General features: G+C 51.9%; 2 protein-coding genes across 13 annotated transcripts; both read right to left on the reverse strand.

Annotated features, from left to right (window-relative positions):
* Window positions 1–20: 20 nt before the first annotated feature.
* CAMTA2 (calmodulin binding transcription activator 2) lies at window positions 21–16,114 on the reverse strand. Of its 9 annotated transcripts, none has more exons than XM_016141991.2 (23): window positions 16,038–16,114; window positions 14,662–14,755; window positions 14,382–14,485; window positions 13,146–13,213; window positions 12,928–13,063; window positions 12,255–12,326; window positions 11,843–11,996; window positions 11,389–11,523; window positions 9,895–10,829; window positions 9,097–9,223; window positions 7,658–7,792; window positions 5,694–5,809; window positions 4,888–5,072; window positions 4,469–4,547; window positions 4,044–4,266; window positions 3,576–3,877; window positions 2,350–2,546; window positions 1,921–2,104; window positions 1,659–1,730; window positions 1,527–1,547; window positions 1,194–1,363; window positions 944–1,018; window positions 21–842 (listed from the first exon to the last, which is right to left on the reverse strand). In XM_016141991.2, the coding sequence occupies exons 2-23, from the start codon at window positions 14,690–14,692 to the stop codon at window positions 779–781; spliced, it is 3,585 nt and encodes a 1,194-aa protein (XP_015997477.2). In that variant the 5' UTR covers window positions 14,693–14,755; window positions 16,038–16,114; the 3' UTR covers window positions 21–778. The 9 variants fall into 9 exon arrangements, with proteins under 9 accessions (XP_015997477.2, XP_015997476.2, XP_015997480.2 ...); XM_016141990.2 differs by having other exon boundaries at window positions 12,255–12,341; window positions 16,038–16,103; XM_016141994.2 differs by lacking the exon at window positions 12,255–12,326 and having other exon boundaries at window positions 16,038–16,103.
* A 388-nt stretch (window positions 16,115–16,502) lies between these two features.
* INCA1 (inhibitor of CDK, cyclin A1 interacting protein 1) lies at window positions 16,503–22,539 on the reverse strand. Of its 4 annotated transcripts, none has more exons than XM_016142003.2 (7): window positions 22,352–22,539; window positions 20,580–20,667; window positions 18,577–18,690; window positions 18,309–18,348; window positions 17,740–17,966; window positions 17,134–17,299; window positions 16,503–16,904 (listed from the first exon to the last, which is right to left on the reverse strand). In XM_016142003.2, exons 2-7 carry the CDS (start codon window positions 20,660–20,662, stop codon window positions 16,758–16,760), a joined length of 777 nt encoding a protein of 258 aa, XP_015997489.1. In that variant the 5' UTR covers window positions 20,663–20,667; window positions 22,352–22,539; the 3' UTR covers window positions 16,503–16,757. The 4 variants fall into 4 exon arrangements, with proteins under 4 accessions (XP_015997489.1, XP_015997488.1, XP_036078712.1 ...); XM_016142002.2 differs by lacking the exon at window positions 22,352–22,539 and adding an exon at window positions 22,124–22,285 and having other exon boundaries at window positions 17,740–17,912; XM_036222819.1 differs by lacking the exon at window positions 22,352–22,539 and adding an exon at window positions 22,124–22,242.
* Between the last annotated feature and the right edge of the window lie 34 nt (window positions 22,540–22,573).

Consider the following 22,573-nt stretch of genomic DNA (forward strand, 5'->3'; position numbering starts at 1 on the left):
GACAGAGGCCAGAGGCTGGCTGGTGCAGCGATGTTTAATGGCAGTCCTTAGAAATGAAGCCCATGCACAAGTAGAAAGTGCTCGTAGGGCCGGCAAGAGGCCCCCGCCGCGCTTGGGAACCACAAGTCCGGTCGTGCAGCCTTCCTTGCAGCGCCTTAAATAGATTCTTCACTATACTCTGTATGTTACATATGTACAAGACCCCTCCCCTCGGGGGGCAGGGCAGGACTCCGCAACGCATTCCTATATACAACACCCCGTTTGGCCCCAAGCTTGGTGGCCAGAGTCAGAGTGACGGGGGATGACAGAGCCAGAAAGGGAGGAAACAGACGTAAACATGCGGAGTCGGGTAGGGCACGGTTAGCCCAGAAACACGAGGGGTGCGCGCGCATCAAAGGCAGAGGTGGGGCCACGCGGATACATTCAGAGACGCGTCGAACAAATAAATAAGGCAAGTCAGGAAGGGGCCGAGGCAGGTGCAGGCAGGGAAAGAGCTGTGGAAAAGGGGCAGGCAGGGCTCCGGAGGTTACAGCTGAAGATGCAGGTATGTGGGGCATGGGTCTTTTGGAGCCGGGGACCAAAAGAGGGGGCAGGTCCCAGAAGAGAGAGGTGGGAGAGGGAGTTCAGCACTTCAGAGGGGTAGAGGATGGAGACCTAGGAAGGGCTCCAACCAGAGTGACAGGAAAAGCTGCCGACAGAGGGCTCCCCTTCCCCAGAGAACCCTCTCCCTTAAGACTGCAAGAAGCGGCTTCCCGGTGGTGAGAAAGGCATGGAGAGGTCAGGTGGCCAGTCCAGGTTGGGGAAGCCCTTCCAGCTCCTGGTTCTGCTTCAGTTCTCTCATCCTGCAGAGAGATAAGGAAGGAGTCAGAGGAGACCAGCAGATCCGGGAAGATGGGGTGGTGGAGATGGTTGGGCAAAATCCAGCAGGAGAAAGGATGAGTACCTGTGTCGGCAGCGCCGCAGGAATCTCATGATCTTCCGGGCTGCCTGGTCCTGCTTCTTGGTGAGAAAGGAACCTCTGGCAGAAGAAAAGATGAAGAGACCTTACACAACACTCAGGCATCCCCTGCCCTCAGCCCCTTATAGACCCCTAGCAGGAAAGGACAGGGGGCAGGACAATGAGCTAGGACTTGGGGGTCCATGGACATGGACACAGTGGGCAGGCATAGAAGGCTGGAGGGCTGGGGCCATACTTGTTGCGGGCAGGCAGGCTGCTCGTGGGCCTGCGGCGATAGGAGCGGTAGTGCTGCTGGATGAGCACAGCCGCTCGTCGGCTCTGCTGAAATCGCTTCTGTTCATAGTAGCTTCGGAACTTGCTCTGGATCAGGATGGCCGCCTGGGTCATCTTCTTATAGAGTGCAAACTGCAGGGGTGGGGAGGAGGGACAGGAGCTGAAATGGAGGAAGAGTGACCCAAACCCCTGAGGGTCACCCCCATGTTCAGTTGATGCAGGTCTCTTTCTCTAATCCACACGCTCATGGAAAGGCTAAATCACAGACCTCACACCCAGATCTCATGCCTAATACCTTAAGTGCAATCCAGGTCAGCTTGTGGAAAGAGAAGGGGAGTTAGGGCTCCAGCAGCATTCTGGATGCTGTGAGCTGGAATGTGGGTGGGTACAGGTTGGTGGGTGTGCTTTACAGAGAAAAGGATCTCACCTGCTTGTATTTCCGGTAACAGCGCTGGATCACAGCTGCTGCTACCTCCTGCTGCTCCTTGAGCCTCCGGCCCTAAGGGGAGAGAAGGAAGTCTTAGTGCCTAACTGCCCACCTAAGAGACATGTGACCTGTCCTTCCAACTTGCCTGGGGTCCTCTGACCCTTCACCCCATCTGAGGCCTGTCTGGATGCCTGCTCTCCCTAGGAGCCCGTAGTCGCCCCTTATTCAAGATTCATCCCCTGAGATGCTTCAGCCCACTGACCTTGTACTTTCTGAAGGCTGTCTGGATGACTCGGGCAGCCTCATACAGTTCCCGCTGCTCATGATCCGATAATGTCAGCAGAGCAAAATCACTCTCCATCTTGCCACTGGCAGATGCAGAGAGAAACTCTGCCCAGGATGGTGCTGGAGGGATAGCCAGGCGACCCCGCTCAAAAGGTAGTTCGCTGTAGGAATAGGGAGAAGGCAAGCATAGGGTATCTGAAGTCCCTCTTCTCCTACCTAGGGGTCGCTGTGAAGGGAGACCCCAGACAACAGAGTCTGGAAAGAGTGACTTAGGAGCTCATCAGCAGTTCTAATCCCCTTTTCAAAGGCCCTTGGGTTTCTGCCAGAATAGACCTTTGGCTATGGGGAAATTGCCTTCCATCTTCCCTTGAAGAAGAATCTGGAGGCTTTGACCTGAGCTGGTCACCTGGGAGGGGCTGAGCTGGGGAACTGGTCCACATTCTCCAAGTAGCTGGCCAGCCAGGACATGGTCTCGCTGAGGCCCAAGGCCCCTGTCCGTTCCCGCGTTGGGGCTCCGGCCTCAGGTAGCCCCATGAAGTCTTCTCGTTTAATCCGTTCTGGTGTGGCTTCGATGATCTGCTTGGCCAGTGAGATCATGTCCACCTGGATGAGGGAAAAGCTGGGTGAACCTTGAAGGGCCTCACCTGCCAGATGTTCCTGCCCTGCTGCATCTACAGCCTCAATCCACTTCCTATCTTCTACCAGATGATGAAGCCTCAGGAACTGCTTTCCTTTCTAATCCCATCTTTTTTGTCCACTGTTCCAGACTCACTGCTTTATATTTATTGGGCCACCACTTGTGTTGAGACATTGTGGAGAACATAGGATAGGAAAGACATAGTCCAAATGGAGATTCAGGAGCTGCAAATGAAGAATTTAGGCTTCTAGGCTGACTGCCCACCATCTCATCCAGGCTGGCCCCCCCAGGCTTGCAACTAGCACATCCTACTCTCAGGCCTGGCCATGCCTGCCACCCCCCACCCCACTTTCAGTTCTCCAAGAACCAGCTCAATGCTTACTGACCACAGATACCCTAATGAATAGCTCCAGCCTTGCCTTTACTCCAGCCCCGAAGCCTGTAGCACTTTCTGCTGGCCGCATGTAACACAGCCTACTTTGCAGAGGTCTTATAGTGCTACCCAATTAATCCATTAGCCTTTCAAAGCAGATATGTCCCCAGGTTCTAGCAGAAGTATGCTGCTACACTTGAAGATTCATTCTCATTTATTCATTCCACAAGACTTAGTTTTTCCCACGTGCAAGCCTCCTCATAGAAGGTCATTGCCAAATACCTCTATCTTGCCAACCTCTCTCCTCCACACTCCTCCCAACTTCCTTCCATTGCTCTGGTTCCCCAAGAAAATTGTCTTTATGGATCAACAGGTAACCCCTACAACCCACCTCTAATTGAAGACACGCCCCAGAATTAACCTCTGATGCTTCATGACTCCTGAGTCAAGCTCTGATAGGAGCTAAGCAAAGGGTTATTTTGCCTGTCCCGAAATGAGGGTAAATGGTCCCTTCTTCTCAAACTGAAGCCAGACTCAGTCTGTTTCATGGACTAGTTGGGCTTACCTCACTCCTGTACCCCACTCTTTCTAGCCCTCATAATTCCATCAACATAAGCAGTACCGGGATCACATCCACAGATGGTGGGCTGTCAGCTTCCTCAGGAGCAGCCCCAGCATCCAGGGGTGGTGGGAGAGGAGGAGGTGAGGGTGGGGGCCCTTTAGGGTTGGTGGCTTCATAGTCCATGAGGAGTAGGGGGGCTTCCGGGGCACCAGAGGAGAGGTGGCTTGGGACCATCTCCATGGTAATCTCAGAGGCTGGAAGAGGAGCAGGGGGAGGACTCCCATCGGGGGCACTAGAATAGGCTGATGTGACGGAGAAAGTGCCATCCGAAAGCTCTGAGGGTGAGGAGACACTGCTCAGACCTGTGAGGTGAAGAAAGAGGGTGAGGGCAGCAAGAGCTATCTGCCATTTCTTAAAGTCGCCTACCTGCCCCATCCTTGCTCTTAACCTCCCTGCCCACTCTTCAGCTTTCCCCTGGCCTATCCTACCCTCATCCCCCTCTTAAAAAAGATCAGGGGCAACCCTCACCAGTGTCTGGGCTGGAGGAGGGTGGTGACATGGCAACTGGGGGCTCAGCTGAAGCTTCCTGTCTCTGGAGTTCCTCAAGGCAGCGGGCAAGGCGCACGTGACCCCGGGAATGAGCCACGGACAGGGGGAGACGGCCTAGAGAGTCAGGAATGCTCAGTGCCTGTCGGTTCCAACGGAAAAGGAGTACAGCAGCTTCCAGGTGTCCCAAGGCACAAGCCCACATCTGAGAAGAGGGGCAGGGAGAGAAGGATGGGAGGAGTAGGGGAATAGAGGTAGAGGTAAGTAAGGCTAGGGGCCTTCTTCTTCTGGTGGCCAGGTCTTCAGTCCCTTGTCCTCCCCACTCCTTTCCTGCAAGAGGTCTTCCCTTTAAAGCACCCTTCCCATTTCCCTTTGTCCACATGCACTCAGGAGTCCAGCATCCTCACCAGAGGGGTGCAAGAGAAATGATCCACATTGAGCGGGTCAACCTCTTGCTCTAAGTCCAAGCTTCCGGTCTCCACACTCCTGGAGGGTTTCGGAAAGGGACAACAAAGCCCAGTCAGGGAAAAAGTGGGCAAAGTGGAAATATCAGAATTGAAGGGACCGGGAAGCAAGCTGTCTAAGAGCACTATGGTCAGTGGAATGAAGCAGTCAGATTAATATAGTAAATGTAAAGAGGTCAAGAAGTCAGTGTCATAACTCGGGATATTAAAATTCTTTCCAATACAAATCCTTTTCCAGCCCCCTTTCCTTCCCATAGTGACCCCAGCTCCCTCTTGGCAGGGCTCCAGTCCAGTTCTTCCTCAGTCCCCTGGCACTTCTGTCCCAGTGGCTGCCCAGCCCCCTCCCTGCTGCCCCTGCTCACCGCCACTGGCTCAAGGTCTTGATGAGGCGGGCGTAGCCCTGGGCAGCGGCCAGGTGCAGAAGGCTCATGCCCCGGAAGGGGCTTCCGTGGGCCAGACGTTCAGGACCCCTCCAGGTGGAACGTGGGATCATGCTCTCTACCAACACCACCACCCGTGCCTCGAACCCAGGCCCCTGGCCTTCATCCTGCAGTACATACACCCTTATGCAGAGACCTGAACATCTGGTCTTCTGGCTTGGGATGGCCTTGGCCACCCCACATACCTGTCTCAGCTTCTAATTCTGCCCCCTCCCCACACTTCTCACTGCAGGTTTGTACCACCCAGACTTCTGAAGGCCTGTCAGTTCTCCCAGTTTGAGTTCCTGGGTGTCTGCCATTTCCTCCAGCCCCTCTGGCAATCAGACCTCACACACCCTTGCCCAAGTTGTGCCTTCAGCTCAGATCAGAGCCACATCCACAGATGGCTTCTCCCCCTCAGAATGCAGAGTCTTCTCCCAGTCTTCTTTCAGAGATTCAAGACCTACAGAGGGCTGAGCCCTAACCCTCCTGATTCCCTCCCCCATCCTCTCCTTCACCTCCACCCTTCTTCAGACCAGAAATAGTCTGAAGTCTGTCATGCCAAGAGGGTGCCCAGAATAGCCACTCTTGCCACAGGGCAGGGGCGGGAGCAGGGTGACGCCAGGGATTAGGAAGGAGGACTGGCTGACAAGGCTTGGGACGGGAGAATGAGGAGTCATATGCTAGAGCCATTTTCTTTAGGAAAAACCTCCCCTGGTCTTTACCATAGAACTCCCTCATGGAAGTACCTGAATCGGAGGTGTGTCAAGACCCTGGCAGGGTGCCTGTCCAGCTGCTGCAATCTCTGCCATCCGCTTCTCCATCTGCTCCAGTCGCTCTAGTATGGACATCCTGAACTGGTTGTCTAAGGGGGAATGGGTATGGGAAACTGAGTGGCAGGGTCTAGGGAATGCCTTGAACACCAGAACTGGACCTATCCCAGGATCTGGGAGGTGAAGACAGAATCATTCCTTCCTCTTCAAAACAACAGCCCCATTTACCCACTCACCTTTGAAATATAGCCCATGAGGACTCAGTTCTTAAACTAGGGCTTTTAATACTACCCATTGACCTAGGACTAGAATCCAGAACCACAACTGTGTCTTTTAAGACACAGAGACAGTAAGAATTCCCACATGGCATCCACGTACACACGCGCTCCCCCAGCCTTCTCTTAGGTTAACTGTTCCATCAGTTTTCCTTGCCCCAGATACCTTTGTCCCCCTGCTGGCACTGAAGGACTCCAGGGGGGGTCCCTGCTCTCTGTTAACCACTGCCCAAAAAAGCTCAGGAACTGTGTTTTGGAAAGCACCTTTCCCTCCTCCAATGCCCACCCTGCCCCCCGCCCCCCGCAGCTGTCCACAAAGATGATGTGGGGAGGGAAAGTGACAGAGATGGATAGCCATGTCCATCTCCCCTCCTCCCTCCACCCCATGCACTAATATACACGTACACGCAAACATCCAAAGCTATATCTGTGCCTCATGAAATCACACAAGGACAAGGAGGGGAAGCAGAGGGGATCAGAACCATGAGAAAACAGGCACAGAGAAACAGGGTGGAGGTCAGGGATGTTCTCAGATGCCAAGCAGAAGGGGATAAAGGTACAGAAGTGATGGTGGGGAGGAAGGTAGAGAATGATGACCAGACACCCAGGTATTTGCAAAGAGAGAGCAGAAAGGATAAACAAAATGAAGAAAGAAGGGACAAAGGTGGGGTGAGGACTGTACCAAACAAGCAACAAGGAATGGAAGAAGAGGGACAAGACCCTGGCCAAGAGAAATGGAAGTGGGAAGAGGGAGGGAGGTGACCCACAGGAGAGATGGTACAACTCAGATGAAACAAGCACAGGAAAATGAAGTGGGGAGCAGTCACAGAAGGATAGAACAGGACTGGGAGGCCTGGCGAGATCCCAAGGTAGGCTGCCATCAACCCCCTTCCCCCCACAACACACTTGGGCTTTGTGAGGGGGCTGCCCTGACAGTGGGGCAAGCCAGAAGCAAGCCCCTGAGGGAGAGGAGTAGAGATGGAGGGAGACAAACCCAACAGGGCAACAACAGAGACACCCAAAGGAAGAGACAGAGAAGAGCAAACTTTAAGAAGCAGGAGCAGAGAGAAAATTCTCAAAGCCACAGGAGGGATAACCAGTAAAAGGAACAAACGCAGTTCTAGATTTAAATAAATATACACACGCACACATATACACATATGTGTGCGTCTCTGTGTTTGTGTAAGAAAGTGTGTTTGTATGAGAAAGTACATGATATTAAAGTCATGGATATTACTGAGCAGTAACACAGGCAATTTTCATTTTCTACTTTTCTGTAATTTCCAAATTTCCTATAATAAACATAACTTTACAATTAGAGAAAATAATAAGAAAATTGAAATACATATATAAATATACATGCTCATGCACATCCCATGTATACTCCTCTAGACCCTGTCCCTGCTCCCACTTCTTGGCCTCACTTGCCTAGATCCCATCCTTTGTGATGGAGAAGACAGAGCAAAAGCTGGGACAAAGATGGCTCTGAGATTTACAGGGAAGAGGAAATGAAGAAAGTTTGCTATTGCATTTAGAAATGACTGATGAAACAGGAATTGAGAAAAGACTGGTAAAGTGTAGGCTAGGTGGTGGCTGCCTGAGTGCTGAGGGGTCTAGGAGCATGTCATGCTCAAAGGTTGTGGGGTCACAGGGCTAGGTACTTACCATCTAGTGACAACCAGTCAAGCTGAGTACTAGGCAGTGACAGGAATCGGCGGGCTCGATACTCAAAGAGCACAGAAGCAGAAAGGGGCCCCTCCCGCCCGGCTACCTGCAAAGACACCAGCCCTACCTCATGGGCTGGGGAGGACAGGATCAGTGAGAAGGGCTCTCTTTCCCCGGCTCCTCCTCTGGCCCCCGGTGTCAGAGCCACAGGTGATCATTTCATATTGAGCTCTCCAAATCCTCTACTGTAGGCTGAGAGGCCCCTGGCTTTGGTGGCCTTGTCACAAACTGGGAAGGGGTTCCATTCATTTGAGAACTTAATACCTGCTATGGGCCAGAGACCCCTTGGACTCTAGACCCTGTAGTTAAGGAAGTTTGTTATTCAGCACCAAGAAACTGGGGGTCAAAAAACACCTCTACTTATACACAATTTGATGGGGGATCAACCCGTTGGTCTCCCAAGATCAGAGTCCAGCAGTCATAACCCTGTTACTCAGATGGGGGAAAGGAGAGCTAGCTGCTATGGACAGTGCCTAATGAGAGCTATGTCCCAGGGTCTCAATATCTATAGCCCTGAGAATGAAACCACCAGGTCCCAAGACTAGGGATTGAGATTGTTCTCCCCAAGCCCCAGCTTCTCTGGTCTCATCCCCTTTCATGTACCATTGAACAAGGTTGTTGAGATTGGGGAAGAATACACTCATAGACAAAGCTGTCAACTTACTACTCTGGTGATCCTCAAGGGTCCCACAGTAAGGCTGACTGTTGAGTGCAGGGTAAGGGCTGAGGTTGGTGACAAAAGGACAGAGACAAGACTTGGCAATGAAGTCTAGACCAGTGCTGTCCAACAAAACTTTCCTCAAATGATGGAAATGTTTATCTGCACTGTTTAATATGGTAGCACCAGCCATAAATGGCTATTGAGCACGCAAAATGTGGTTAGTGTGACCAAGGAACTGAATTTTAAATTTTATTTAACTAATTACAATAGACACGTATGGCTAATGGCTATTGTATTAAACAGCACAAGTCTAGAAGACAATGTCCTTCAGGCCCAAGACTGGTTGGAGGAAACCAACATCTCTCCCTTCTCATTCTCCCAAGAGTTCCCTAGATTGGAGCCAGAGACTCTAAGGTAGAGGCCTAGATGGACATTAGAGACCCCTTGGGTCAAATCCCTGACCTTATCTGAGGGGAGGCGAAGGAGCCAAGAAAGGAGAAGGTATATGTAAGGTCACTAGTCAGGTAAGGAGTAGATTTCTTGGACCAGAATCTAAACCTTTTGAGACCTAAGCCCAGACTCATCTGCCTGCTGGTTGACCATGGGAGCTCAGCCTCAGGACTAGATGAGGTCCTTGTGCTGTCAGGAACAATCCAACATTTGTTTCTAGTGCTTCCCATACGTTAGTCCCTTCCCCGACTAGTCCCAATCCCCATACCAGGACAGTAGCAGCGCAAGACACCAGGCTGAACAAGTGAGGCTGGCACTGCGATGTGATCAAAGACACAGGAGTAATGTTCGGCAGCCTCCGTCCAAGGACCTGTGATGAGCACCTTGACCCCACCCTGCAGATGGAAGTCAGAGGACCATGTGACTGGAGCTCTGTTGAGTATTCATTCACTCACTCATTCATTAAATCAGACCCTAGGAGAGTATCTTCTATGTGGCGGGCCTTGTGCTAGAGTCTGGCAGTGCAAGGATTGGACAAAACTCAGCTAGTCTGTCCCTCCTCCCCAACATCCCAGCCCTCCACCTGAATCTGCCAGAAATGAGGGAACTCACTGCCTCCTCCAAGGCTACCAACTCATTTGCAGATAACTGTCATTGGGAGGAAGTTTTTTCCTTAGGCCCCCACTGTAGTTCCTCCTTGCCCTCTCTGGGGCAGCATAAAGCAGAACTTCACTGCTGAAGACAACCTTTTAACTTCCCAAAGTCTGTAAATCACAACCTGGTTGTGTTTTCTCTTCTCCATGCTGAGTTGCCCCAATTCCCTTCCCATGAAACAGTCACTGAGGGAATGAAGTTCCCTGGGCACTTGGGGGACTCACATAACCACTGCTACCACAAGAAGTGGGAGGAGAAGGGAAAAGGGTGAGTTGGAAGGACTATGGAAACAGAAAAGAAGCTACGCTCCACAGAAAAATAGAGGTTGGGAGAACTAAACATCCATGGAAACTAAGCCACACACTGTGGGATAAGAGGGACTGAGGAGTGAGAAGAGGAGGCTGAGACTCACCTCTGGGTAGGACCACTCTGGGGAGAAGTCTGTGATGGTACTGAGCGCAGGAGAGAGCTGTGGGGTTGGGGCAGGGATGCTTGGAGCTTCGTCACTGATGAGTTCTCCCATAAGGTCCGGGAACGATGAAAGGCTGAAGGGCTCCAGCTCGCTGGCCCCGCCAGCTCCTCCAAACAAGGCCTCTCCTCTTCCTACCCTGCCAGATGGCTCCAAGGGGGCAGGGGAGGGTGGGGGTGAAGAAGGGGGCGAAGGTACAGGTGGGGCAGGCCCCTGGACCTTGAGCTCCTCCCCATTGTCATCATCTTGAATGAAGAAGCAGTTTCCTCTTCTCCTATCTACTCCCGACTGTGGAGGAAGACCCCGAGCAGCTGCCTGGGGCTCCAGGGCAGCAGCAGGTTCTAGGGCAGAACAGGGGGTATGGGTAGCCTCTGCCTCAGGGAAGTCTGGGCTTACCCCTTGCCCCCCTCCATAAGTCTGGCCCCTCTGGGGACTGTTGAGAAAACGATCAGGGTCAAAGGCAGGGCTGGGAGGAGCTGGTGGGGCAGAGGGCTCAGAGCCTACAACCACAGCCAAGCTCATGGAAGGCCGAGGATCAGCCTGGGGAGCCAAGTGCCTGGTGGGTGTCAAGCCCCCAGTATGCTGCTCCAGTCCTGTCAGGAGGAGGATAGCAGTGCCTCCTCTTGACGAACTGCCTCGAGAGGTGGGAGGGCTAGGTCTGATCTCTAAGGGTTCTGCAAAGCCTGATGAAGAGGAGGAAGAAGATGATGGAGAAGTATGTGCCTTGGGGAGCTCTGGGGGAAGTGGGGCTATCAGTGGAGGGGGTTCAGGGGGATGGGGATGGGGGATAGAGGTCAGGGTTAGAGCTCGGGGCTCCACTTTTGGAGAGATGATGCGGTGTTTTGTGCTGCTGCATTTGTGGGTAAGGCTCCCGGAACCTGGAGTGGAAAGAGGTAGAGAGAAGAGAAGGGATATGACACATCTTTTTCCAGCCTTCCCTTACTGGAAACCTTCCTAGGTTTCCTAGGTTTTCCTAGCTAGGATTTTGCTGTATGTCATAGAGGTAATGCTAATTGTGGCCACTGGGAGGCAGCAGAAATGCTTCTCCTCCTAACCAAACACCACAGTAGACTGAAAGCTTGGCTTGGAGGAGTAGCTGACAGAAATAGTTAAAGGCATAGAAAAAGAATAACAACAACAAAAAACCCAAGGGGGTATCAACTAGGAATAAAGCTAAGATTGGGTGTACGTGGTAGTGCCAAGGTAGAAGTGCTAAGGATAGAAGGCAGATAAAGAGTCCAGGCAGCCAGGACTCAAGTAAAAGGAGCTGGGGCCAGTGTGCACCCACATGAGAAGACTTCTGTTCATCTGGCCCATCGGGGCATGCAAAAGATATACGAATTAGCATGTAGATCCCAGCAAGATGGATATGCCCCTGGTTTGAGTAGTGCAGTGTGACTTGGCAGGAAAAGTGCTCCAAAGTTGGGGGTCACTAACCAAGGCCCCCACTGCAGAGACAGGCATGGGTTCGGGGTGCAGGCTTGGTCGGGTGGGTGTCCAGGATCTGCTGCACCAGCTGCTCTACAGAAAACTCCTCTGTCCCGTTCCCACAGCTCCACTTGATGCCATGAACTAGAGGAGAGTTGGGGGGAAGTGCTGTGGAACCACCATAAAACAGTCCCCAGAGCACCCTGATGGCTCCTCCAAGCACCTGAGATGCTCCAAGACTTCTGATGGACAGAGGCCAGCAGCCTCTGCTTGCATTTGTAGCTCACGGCTGTCCCTTTTCCATATTCCAGCACCTTAGAACTTACCAGGAAGCCTAGCACCCCTGCAGGAAAGCACCCTCCTGCCTTGGAGGGAAATGGTCACCCCACAGGCTCCTGGAGCCTTTGGGAGACCCCTGTTTCCACTCTCCCCTTGGAGTACTATCCTAGCCCTGCTGCCTTACACATGGGCTTCAGCTGTCCCAACAGCTCCTCCCGGGACCACTTCAGCCACTCTCGACGGTCGCTGCTGATGGAACAAAAGATGGGGCTGCAGCCCTTTCCACAATCTTCCAGGGCTGGGACGTTCAGGTAGTGCACAAGGACGATGTCAGGGTTCTGAAGGCACAAGGGTACACACACACACAGCACCATGGGATCCTGAGACCCAGGGGCTCAGCTTCCTAGTCCTCACTTTCTTCCTGGGCACCATTCCAACCTCGCCCCCAAGTTCTGGCATTCTCTATCCATAATCCCCTCTCTCTTCTTCCCAGAATCCTTTTCCCACTCAGAACCCAGTGATCTTTCCACCTTTTTAGACCCCATCTCCCTCAAAAATCCATGAAGACTGTGGCTCCCTGAGCTCTTCGGTCTTACCTGAAGCAGCCAGTAGCAGCGCCGATGGAATGTGGGGACGATGGAAGAGTGAACGTAGCAGCCATAGAGACACTGCCAGGAGACAGGCTGGGGTGGGGGGAGGGCTAGTCTGCTCCCCAACTCTTCCTCTGTTCAGTTCCTTTGCAGGAATCCCAATCTTTCCACCAGTTCCTCTTCAACCCTCACCCACCCCCACCTATTCCACACATCTTTAAAATCCCAGCACCCCAAGTCACAGATGAGGGTTAGGAGAAGGGGAAAGTAGGACCAGGGCCTTACAATGAGGACCATGTTGGAGATACGGGGCTACTGAGAAATCGGAGGGCAGGGCAAGGACACATCTGAGATGAGGAGCAATGACTTTGAGAGGAAAAACCTGTGCTTAGAGGTTCAGTACTTGGACCTCCAAGGGAAATTCAAGAGAGATCGGAGGACTGGACATCAGTGTCCTCCAGGGGAGGACTGACATAGGCCTAGAGAATTGGGTCATGGAGGGAAATGGGAAGCAGAGAACGGGCTAAGCCAACAGCCAGCCAATGCAAAGTGAATAAGAAAGGAAGAGTGACTGGGAGGGTGGTGAGGTGGATAATGTTACCACGCCATGGCAGGGCTGGAACCCAGCTAAGGGTGGAAAAGGGCAGGGCAAGGAAGATGAGCTGGATGCCTTGCTTACCTCCATGCCTTGGACCTTCAGCTTCATGTGGTCCTCTCGGGTGGTCTTCCCGTCCTTCCGCTTCTTCCAGAGGTAACCATCCTTCCGATATTTCACCTTCTTGCGGTTGTAGAGGATAATGGAGCCATTCTGAGGTCTGAAGATGGAAGGGTTGGCCTTGAGTTCTGTGAACAGAACCCAAGACCCCTGCCACTCCGTACCTTCACAGACTTTCTCACCTTGTCTTTGGGGCACAGGATAGCCACTCATCGTGCTTCTCAAAGGTAATCAAGTAAGATGCAATCTCCTATAGGAGAGGAGGTACTCAGGTGGGTGTCCCCTTCATACAGTCTCAGTCTAGCCTCTGTCGCCCCCTCACTTTCACTCTGCTGAGATTTGGCAGCTAGCGAAGAATGCTGCCAAGTATTTGGACCCAGCAAGGCCCACTGCCCTAAGCCTCCCAGGTTCCATCTCAGACAAAAGTTTAACCTCTCCTTCCCTTCCTCCCAGCTGGGGCAGTTCTTAGGGGGAGGTCCAAGCTCTTCATCATCCATTCTTCATATTGCTTATTATTTTACTCTCTCCAAATTTCATTTTTGTGCCATTTCCTGACTCAATAAACTTCAACAGTTTGACACTGCCAGAAAGTCCAGATTCCTCAGCCTGATTCCAAGTTTCTTCCAGGCCAAGAGTCAAACCATCATTCCCACGTCCCCCCTCTTTACTATTTACTCATATTGCACCTACCATTCCTGCCAGACTAGTCCATTGATTCTTCCCTGAACATGGCCTGAGCGGTAACCTTCGGAATGTTAGTGCCCTACAAGTCCGAAGTGCCATATGTACCTCTCTCTGAGTCTGAAAACACTAGCCTTCCTATAGACCAAATCCCTTCTCGGATCTCCATGAAGCCCTGCTGACCACCCTGGCCCTTCCTGCATTTGCAACAACACACAAATACCCTTTTATTGATAGTTCTCTTCTAATTAAATAGTCAAATCAGTAATAATCAACCACCAAGTACATACAAAACACTGTGTGTGAGGAGTACAGAATATGTGTAACATGGTGCCCTCCAGAGCCAGTATCAGTGGTGGTTAAAAGCAGGGGATCTGGAGTGAGTTCCATTAACTACATGAGGTAAGTCAGTTTCCTCATCTAGACTCTGGATACAATAGTGCCTGCTCTATAGCATCATTAGTGAACTGAATGAGAATGCAGGTCAAGCGCTTAGCACAGTCCCTGGTTTGTAAAAATACAGATGGCAGCTATTATTTTTACCTAGATAGATATGCCAAGACGTAAGCATCTCCTACAAGATGTAGGTCTTCCGACCTCTCCTATGATCCTCAAAGAGCCCAGAACAGTACTCTGCACTTGGGAGTGTGGACAGACAGAGGAAGACCCCCGCCATTTACCCTCCTCCAGCCCACCAGGCCTTGCTAGGCCCTAATCCCCCAGGCTCCTTAGAAAACCTCGTTTGTATTCCACCGTAGCCGCTCTGGAGGCAGCAGTGGACACCGAGGAAGACACTCCAGCAGCTTCTTAGGGAGAAAGATCTTCAGGTGGTGGCTGTTTTCTAGAGGGAATTAGAAGAGATTAGTGTGCTAGCCTAAGGGCAAAGGGCTGAGTCCAGAGCACCGAGGAAACTGAAAGTATGACAAGGAGAGCACGGACCTAAGAATTACAGGGTCACCACAGTGTGAGGGGAAAAAAAAGGCTGTGCCAAAATGGGAACCTCGCTTGTGAACTCACCAGCAACCTCGGTGGTGTCCTTGGTATTCATGGTGAGGGCTCCAGGGGTGAGGTCACCCCCGGCCTGAGGGGCCGGGGGGAGGGGGAGTCTGTGCTGAGAAGGGAGAGAACAGGTCATGGCAGAAGTCCCCACACTCATCCAGGAAGAAGATGATGAGGTGAGAGAGGGAGTACAGAACTGGGTCATGACACCTTGGAAAGATGAAGGAGAGAGGAAGGAGCTAGACTCTGATGTGAGAACAGAGCCAGACAATGGAAGAGGGAGAGAAACAAGACATGGTGCCAGGAACCAAAGTGAGAGGGGTAGACATGACAGAACAGGGTAATCATGAGAGTGGGTGGGGGAGGGGAGAAGCCTGGCAGGGCTGGTGCTCTACAGCGTGGGGTCTTGTGGAGACTGGGACTTCGGTGGGGTCAGGTTCTGAAGGCTGGGATTCAGAGCATCCAGTCTTTGAAAAAGAGTTTGGCAAATGAAAGCCTGGATGCTGGGGGTTGGGCAGATCTAAGTCTGAGTGGAGAGCTAGGCCTTAGAAGACACACCCTGAGTTCCTCCTCTATTTGATTTTTCCAAGAGGAAGGGCAGATCTTATAACTGATCCTAACTACCCTCTGGTCCAGGTTGGTCAAAGCCGAGTACAATCTGGGCTAGACACCCAGGAACATGCTTCCCACCCTCAAGACAACCCATCCTCCATCCTGAGGCTGACAGCCCTCTCCATTCCCTACCCATCTCTCCTTCCCACCCTCCCCATACGCCTCTGCCTACCCTGGTCTCCAGGCCTACCCTACACCATCTACAACTCTGACTCTAGCCTAACCCCCCACCCTCCTATGGGAACAGATGGAAACTGGAGGAGGCTCTCAGCGCGGGCTCCGCCAGGTGTCTGGAGATGGAGAAGGGGAGGAGGCCCGTCAGAGCTCGGCTGCGTATGGTGGTGCTTGGGCTGGGGTAAGGACTCTGCTCCAGGGCGCAGGTGCGCAGTCCGGGCTGGACCGCCTGCCGGGGTGTGGAGCGGACCTGGGAGCGGCCCCCTATGGAGGGGCGGTGGTCCCGGGAGAAGCTCCGAGGTGGGAGGGTCCTGCTTCCCGCCCGCACGGAGGGACGTTCTGGAGAAGCTGCGGAGCAGAGTCCGCGCGGCAGGCGAGGGGCAGCAGGGGTTAGGGGGTCCCCAAGGCAGTCCCCACGCGGCAGGTCCACCGTGGGGTCCTACGCCGAGCGGCGCCCCCTGGCGCGGGGGAGGAGGACGGAAGAGGGCTGTAGGAGCGAACCCGGAGGAGGGGCGGTGGTCCGCGGCGCCGCAAGCCACGTCTGGGCTGGTGGAGCTGCGCCCCCTGGCGCGGGGGCGGAGAGGCGGGCGAGAGGCCCTGGTTCTTACCTCCCGGGGTCCCGCGGGTGACGGCGGCAGCGGCCATTCTACCCCACACCGACCCCCCCCAGCGCCTGCTGACAGCGGCGTCCGACGTCAATGCGCACGGGGCGGAGCCTCCCAATTAAGGGGAAGGGGGTCAGGAAGGGAACCTCGGGAAACACACGTTGGACTCTGGGTGGGACGTTGGCTGAGGGACAGACTGCTGGGAAGTCCCTAAGGGGGCAGCAGTGTGGAGGGGCAGGATTCCGGGATACGGCAGTGGAAGCTCAGCCGACTGGCGTGACCCCTGGGCCGGGAGATGGGTGCGGGTTGCCATCCAGTGGTGGGAGACAAACGGTAGAATGCAGGGCAGGACTTTTCTCGCCTGGGACATGACCCTTTGAATTTTGTGGACCCAGTCCGACTTCATTGTAGCTGGGTCCTCCCCATGAGCCTCTTCACTGCTTCCCGGAGAGAAAGACAACTCTGAGGTCAACTTGTTTGTTTGCTTTTTAATGACAGAACAGAGAAAAGAACACAGTGCCAGGGAGCGGGATCTGGGCGGCAACTGGCCTGTAGTGTTCCTGTGAGAGGGGTGGGTTGAGATGGGGGGCCAAGAGAGCTTAGTGCCTAGGGGAGGCTAAGGAAAGGGAAATGCCTTGATGCCAGAAATGGTGGCAATTCCAGCGGTGAGAAGGTTTGGATCCCTGAGGCAGCGGTAGCATGTTGGGCATAGACGGTTTTTCCTTACTCCTCAGACTGCATTTCCATCCCCCAGGGATTGTAAAGGGGGTTCCTACTGATTGTGACAGTGCTGCACGGGGTCAGAGAGCTCAGCTGCCTGGAGAGACAAGGTCCTTCCTGGCCCAGGGGACTCCAAGGAGAACAAAGCAGCTGTAAAGGTGAGAGATATTGAAAAAACAATGAAAGAAAAATGTCTCTTTCCAGATTTCCTAGGGCCCAAACCTGGATACTCCCAAGTCTCTGGCTCTCTCACCTACTTTATTTTTGTTTCCCTCAAATTGAGCTATCCAACCTGGCTCTGGCTGCTGCTGTCTCTCCATGCAAGACCAAGCATCCACATCACCTTCCACCACCCCACTGAGTTCCTCTCTAACCATACCTGGGCCCTGTGGGGAGAGAGAAAGTGGTCCTCTGCCTGTGGATAGGTTGCCTTCTCCTCTTCTAGACCAGGGTATTCAGTGTTGCTGGGGAATCCACAGCCAACTGCATCAGACACCAGGGGCTCAGATGCAGCCCCAGAGCTGCCCCACTGGGCCTTCTTTAGCCTGTGGAGACTTTCGGCTTAGGAAAGAGGTGCCTGGAGGCCAGGCTTCCAGTCACCTTTCAGCCCTAATATACTTCCTGCTGGGACCCAGGGGTGTTGTAATTTGACTTCTAACTCTCCACTCCCAACTTTTTGCTCCTCTCAGACTAAAGTATTTTTAATTCAAGGACTCGAAGATGATCTCTAGCTCCCCACTCTCCTCCAGTTCTATGGAGTGCTTTCTTCAGTGATCTAGTTTCCACTCCCAGCTCATGTGGCTCACCCTCCATCCCTCAGTTCCCTCTTTTCCACATTATGGAAATTCTGCTTCAATTTCACCAAGTCCATGATTCATTTCCAAACAACCAACAATTCTCTCAAAACTCTCCACCCCTTCCTTAGTTCAAACCATTCTGCCCCCACACTCTGCTTGGCTCCCAGAGCCCAGATGTCTCTCCTTACTCATTGATGATTCTCTGTCGCCTCCTTAGATCTTCCAGGTGGTAACTAACAGCTCTTACTCGAGCTGGGTTGCCCCCAGGTCCCTGCTGCATTCCTGCCAAATGTGACCTCCTCCTCTTTCTTCTGCAAAGCATTTCAGGGCGTGGGAGCCCCTGAGGTGGGTACACGCCAGGCTGGGAACAACCAGTACCTCTCAGTGATGGGAGAGTCTCATGGGAAGGACCCAGCTACAATGGAGATGGGCTCGGTTTACAATATTTAAGGGGTCATGCCCCAGGAGACAAAAGCCCTCCCCCTAGTGCCAGAGAATGGGGAAAAGGAACTAGAGGGCAGAACTGGCTCTCAGGGGAGCTTGGACTGAAATAGGGAGTCAGGGGTTTTAGTAAGCCCAGATTGCAAAAATAGCTGTGATCTAGAAAATACAATGATTGATTCATGGAAAAGAGGCCCTGGTCAGTGCACTGGTTAGGGGACATTAGAGGGAAGAGGTAATAAGGAGAGCTGGGTATAGGATGGCAGTGGGTGCAATTTTAACTGAGAAGTGTTGAAGGGCAGAAAGTTTGTCATACCAGCAAGGGTGGGATGTACTGTTCCTCCATCCAGGTGGGACTGTGAAACACAAAAAGGGACTAAGTGTAGAGAGGACACCTCCATCCATTTTGTTTCTCTAATGACCTCTCCTAACCACCTATCTATCTGGCATTAGGAGCTACAATGTCCATCAGCCAGTGGAGTAGTTATCCTCAGACTAGGCCATAAGGCTTTATGGTTGTTTGAAATTGTACTGCCTTGCCTTCATATCTCCAAATAGTCCCTGTTTTCCCCATTTCTACCTACCTGGGCCTTTGACTAAGGTTCTCCCAGAAGAGGTCTCCATAACGCTGGGGTGTCAGTCTGAGGCTCTGGGAAGGCAAGCTTGGGGATGGAGATCGGCTTACCACCCTGGAACACCTGAGGTGAGGACAAGGTAGGCTTGGGTGTGGCTCTTTCCTTACAGCATCTACTCACCCCAGGGATTCAGAGGCCCTTTCAGTGGGACCATACAGCTGCCCAGGCTCCTTTAGGCCATGTCCTCCCTTATCCATTTTAGCTGAAGAAGGTGATAAGGCTTCCGATTTGAAATGAGATTGGAGCTGAAGTGAGGGTGGAGATTGTCAATTGTTTGGGCCTCAGATCTTAATGACTCTCAAGCTTCTATGCCTTACAACCAGGGAACATCATATTTAGCAAACAGGGCTGTTAAAGAGGAAGGCCCCAGATACTCAGGTGACATGACAGACAGGTTCCTTTTGGTCAATGCAATGATCCAGGACAGCAGAACCCCTGTTTATGCCTGCTTTGTCTCCACATCATAGAAAGACTAATATCCTTATATGTAGTGAGGATATGCAGAGCTGTTTGAGAACAATGCTCATCACTTCCAAAGCCTGCAGATTGAATGATGACTACTTCCTGATCTCTAGAAGGATAGTGTCCTAGGGCTTAGACCTGGGCCTTATCTTCTCTATCTCCATCTCTCCTTAGGTGATCTTACCTAGGCCCATGACTTTAAATATCACCAATGTGATGATGACTCCTAAATCTATATTCCTAGTCCTGGCTCCTTCTCTGGACTCCAGACTTGCAGGTTCCAACTGCCCATTGAGCATCTCCCTAGCCTGTCCCATCTAGCCCAGTTGCTAGAGCCAAAAACCTGGTATACATCATATTCTCTCACTTCCCATATCTAATCTATTAGCAAGTCCTGTCCTACATTTAAAATATATCCAAATTTGATCACTCCTCACCATTTCCACTCCTACCACCATATTCCAGCTCACCTCCCCTTGCCTAGACTATTGTAATGGCCTCCTTCTTCTCTCCCTGCTTCCATTCTAATCCCCTAAAAACTATTCTGCACAGAGCAGTGTGAATAATCTTTTAAAAATGATCATGTGAAATCATATATGGTTTGAGATTTACTTTAAAATAATCTGAGGAGTTAGGAGGCTGGGTGTACAGATAAAAAGATCCACATAATAATAATTATTGAAGCTGACTGAAAAGGGTACACCAAGTTCATGATTACTACTTTCTCTACTTCTGTATTTGTTTGCAATTTTCCATAATAAAAAAAATGAAGATAAAAAACCACTGTGTGCTCATGTTATTCCCCTACTTAAAATCTTCCGCTGATTTCTACTGTCCTTAGAATGAAGTCCAAACTCTTTTAAATAGCCTACAAGGTCCTCTGCCTGTCTGACTTTACTCTCCACATTTCTCTTGATCCCTAAGTTTCAGTTACACTGGCCTGCTTCCTGGTTCTAGAAGATAACAAGCCTGTTTCTTTATTGGGGCTTTTTACAATCTACTATTCCTTCTTCTCTCCCTTGGTTTTTATCAGACTGGCCCCTCCTCATTTTTCAGATCTCAATTCAAATTTTTTAAAAATTAAGTTTATTGGGATAACATTTCAATTCAAATTTGCCTACTCTTCAAATAGTCTTCCACAATCACCTATCCTAAACTTGTGTCTCTAAGACATTCTATTTTTCATGGTAATTATCACTAGATGATATTATATTTATATGTTTGCACATTCTATCTCCCCCTTCTAGAATTAAGCTCTATGACCAGGACCCTTATCTTTCTAATTGCTGAATCTCTGGTGCCTAATATAGTGCCTAGAGCAGTGCAGTGCTCAAAAACTATTTGTTGAATAAATTAATGAATCATTAATCCCTGAGCCCAGGCACTAAGCTTCTTGTTCCTTATTTCCTACTCTTCTTAGGAAAGAACCCAGGCATGCAATCTTCCCTCTAGTCTGTCCCCATTCTCCCCACTGGGTGGGGATGACTCACTTGGCAAAGGGGATGAAGTTGTCTCCATCTTCTTGTACCTGCATGACTGGACTGGGCTGGGTGGTTGGACTGATTCTCCTCATTGGTGCTGGGAGGATAATAGAAAATGAATCATTCACTCATGTGTGGAATGAACATGTAATGGATGTAGGGATGAGAGCAGTAGCAGATCTAGAAATTGGAAAGAGGATATATGGGTCCTGCAAAAGGAAAGAGAGCTTAAAAAGTATTTCTAGTGCTAGACATTCTATTAGTTGAATATACAGATTGAAGAAGGAGAGCCCAGGAAATACAGATGTGATAAAACATAAAGGAGAAAATAAGTTTTCTGAAGCCAAATGTATATAGTAAGTGAAATTTACAGATGACTGTTAAGTGACTTAATTGGCAATATGGGATGATGAAATGCAAAAGGATGACAGGTGGAAACTAGATAGGGCAGAGATACTTGGTGTAGTGGTATAGAAGTGGTGCTTGGGAACAGTAAGAGAAATGGAGGTGGTAAAAAAAACCAGGTTTGAGGAGTTAATGAAAGTGTGGACAGAGTAGTCAATTGGTGACAGAAAAGGAGGGGGCATTTGGGAATGTCTATAAATAAAGAAGGTGAGCAGAGATCAGTTGTACAGAGCTAGAACTAGAGGAAGCAAAATATGACCTGAAAGCCAGTTTAGATGGGCAGAAAAAGCAGCTAAGAATACTAGCTAGAAGAGTGCCTGTAGTAAGTATAAATGACAGAAAAGGCCAATTGGAAACTTTATACAAGGGCAACTAAGAATGGGCTGAGAAAGCAGTTAGGTGAGGTAAAAAAAAAAAAAAAAAAAAAAAAGGAGTGTTTAGAGCTGAGGTGGCTGATGGGATAGAGTTGGGTGGAAAAGGTAAGAGAGGCCTAAATGGGATGTCCTGAGCTGGAGGGCGTAAATAACTCATGGAGCAGTTGGGAGCTGAGAAGCATTCAGATCTCAGGCAGTTGGGTTTAAATGGGTGACCTAGATTTAAGAGACAAGATGGGGCTTAAGGAAGCTAGCTGGAGTACTCAACAGTTGACCTAGCAGGTAGCCAAGGCCTTGGAGGGCAACCTGTGTCTGACAAGGCAGGTGAAGACCTGAGGGGTCAGGCTGAGCTGGGAGTAGTGGGATGGGGGTAGGGGCAGGGTAGTCTTGCCAGGAGAGAAGGGCCAGGCCTTAAGAGTGTGGCTTCATTTAAGGGGAGTAGGGGGACTCTTGACAGGTGGATTGGGGGCATCGCCAGGCCTTCAGAACTAGCCAAGCCTAGGGATAAAATTGGAAACCTGAGGAAAGGACGTGGCTCCCAGGTGGTGTGCCCATGCCTAAAGGGACAGTCTGGGTTGCCAGGGAGCCGGCCAGGCTGGGTTGGGAGGGGTGGCCTGGGTCTGAGAGAGCATCCAGGCCTGAGGAGACGGCCGGGCCTGAAACGGCCGCCCGGGCCTGAGGCGGCGGCCGGGCCCGCCAGGACTGCGGAATCAAGGGCTAAGCAGGGACAGAGTGCCCGGCTGTGCCGCCGCGGACCGCACTTGGCTACAACACCTGAGGCAGCTGAGCCGCGAATTCTCGAACGATAGGCCGGGTGGGGAGGAGGAGCGAAGTGACTGGATCGAGGGAGAAGCCGGCCAGCACCGCGCGCCCGGGGCGGGGCCATCGGGGAGCCACCTCCTGGGCGGGGCATAGCGAGTGGCTCCGCCCCCTGAGCGCGCCTCCGACGGCGGCGACGTGCGCGCGTCCGGGGCCTGGGTCCCCTACAGGGCCATCCCTTACCTTTCCCGGATCCTAAGGCGCCAGTAACCCTTCTGAATCCTGGCGTCCTGCTCGCCCTTTTGCGTCCGCAACTTGGTTTCCCTATCCCTGCCCAGTGGGCCCCACAGCTCCGAGGGCATTGCCATTTTAACTAGTCCGGGCCGCTCTCGGGCCCTTCTAGGCACGGCGCGCGCCCGCGCGCTCGCGTGCGCGCGCCCGCCGGTCCCCCGCCCCTCGCTCCCG

This window comes from Rousettus aegyptiacus, unplaced genomic scaffold, assembly GCF_014176215.1.
Source record: "Rousettus aegyptiacus isolate mRouAeg1 unplaced genomic scaffold, mRouAeg1.p scaffold_m13_p_6, whole genome shotgun sequence".
Taxonomy (NCBI): Eukaryota; Metazoa; Chordata; class Mammalia; order Chiroptera; family Pteropodidae; genus Rousettus; species Rousettus aegyptiacus.

Excerpts from the sequence above, each read along its gene's own strand:
- CAMTA2 (XM_016141984.2), bottom strand. The coding sequence starts at position 14,848 with ATGACCCAGTTCTGTACTCCCTCTCTCACCTCATCATCTTCTTCCTGG. Across the intron at positions 11,524-11,842 it reads GGGACAGCTGAAGCCCATGT|TTCATGGCATCAAGTGGAGC; the intron begins GTAAGGCAGCAG and ends ACTCTCCTCTAG. Across the intron at positions 1,019-1,193 it reads AGCCTGCCTGCCCGCAACAA|AGGTTCCTTTCTCACCAAGA; the intron begins GTATGGCCCCAG and ends TTCTTCTGCCAG.
- INCA1 (XM_036222819.1), bottom strand. The coding sequence starts at position 22,235 with ATGGCCCCGCCCCGGGCGCGCGGTGCTGGCCGGCTTCTCCCTCGATCC. Across the intron at positions 18,691-20,579 it reads AACTTCATCCCCTTTGCCAA|GTGTTCCAGGGTGGTAAGCC; the intron begins GTGAGTCATCCC and ends TCCTCACCTCAG. Across the intron at positions 18,349-18,576 it reads AACCTTAGTCAAAGGCCCAG|TCCCACCTGGATGGAGGAAC; the intron begins GTAGGTAGAAAT and ends TGTGTTTCACAG.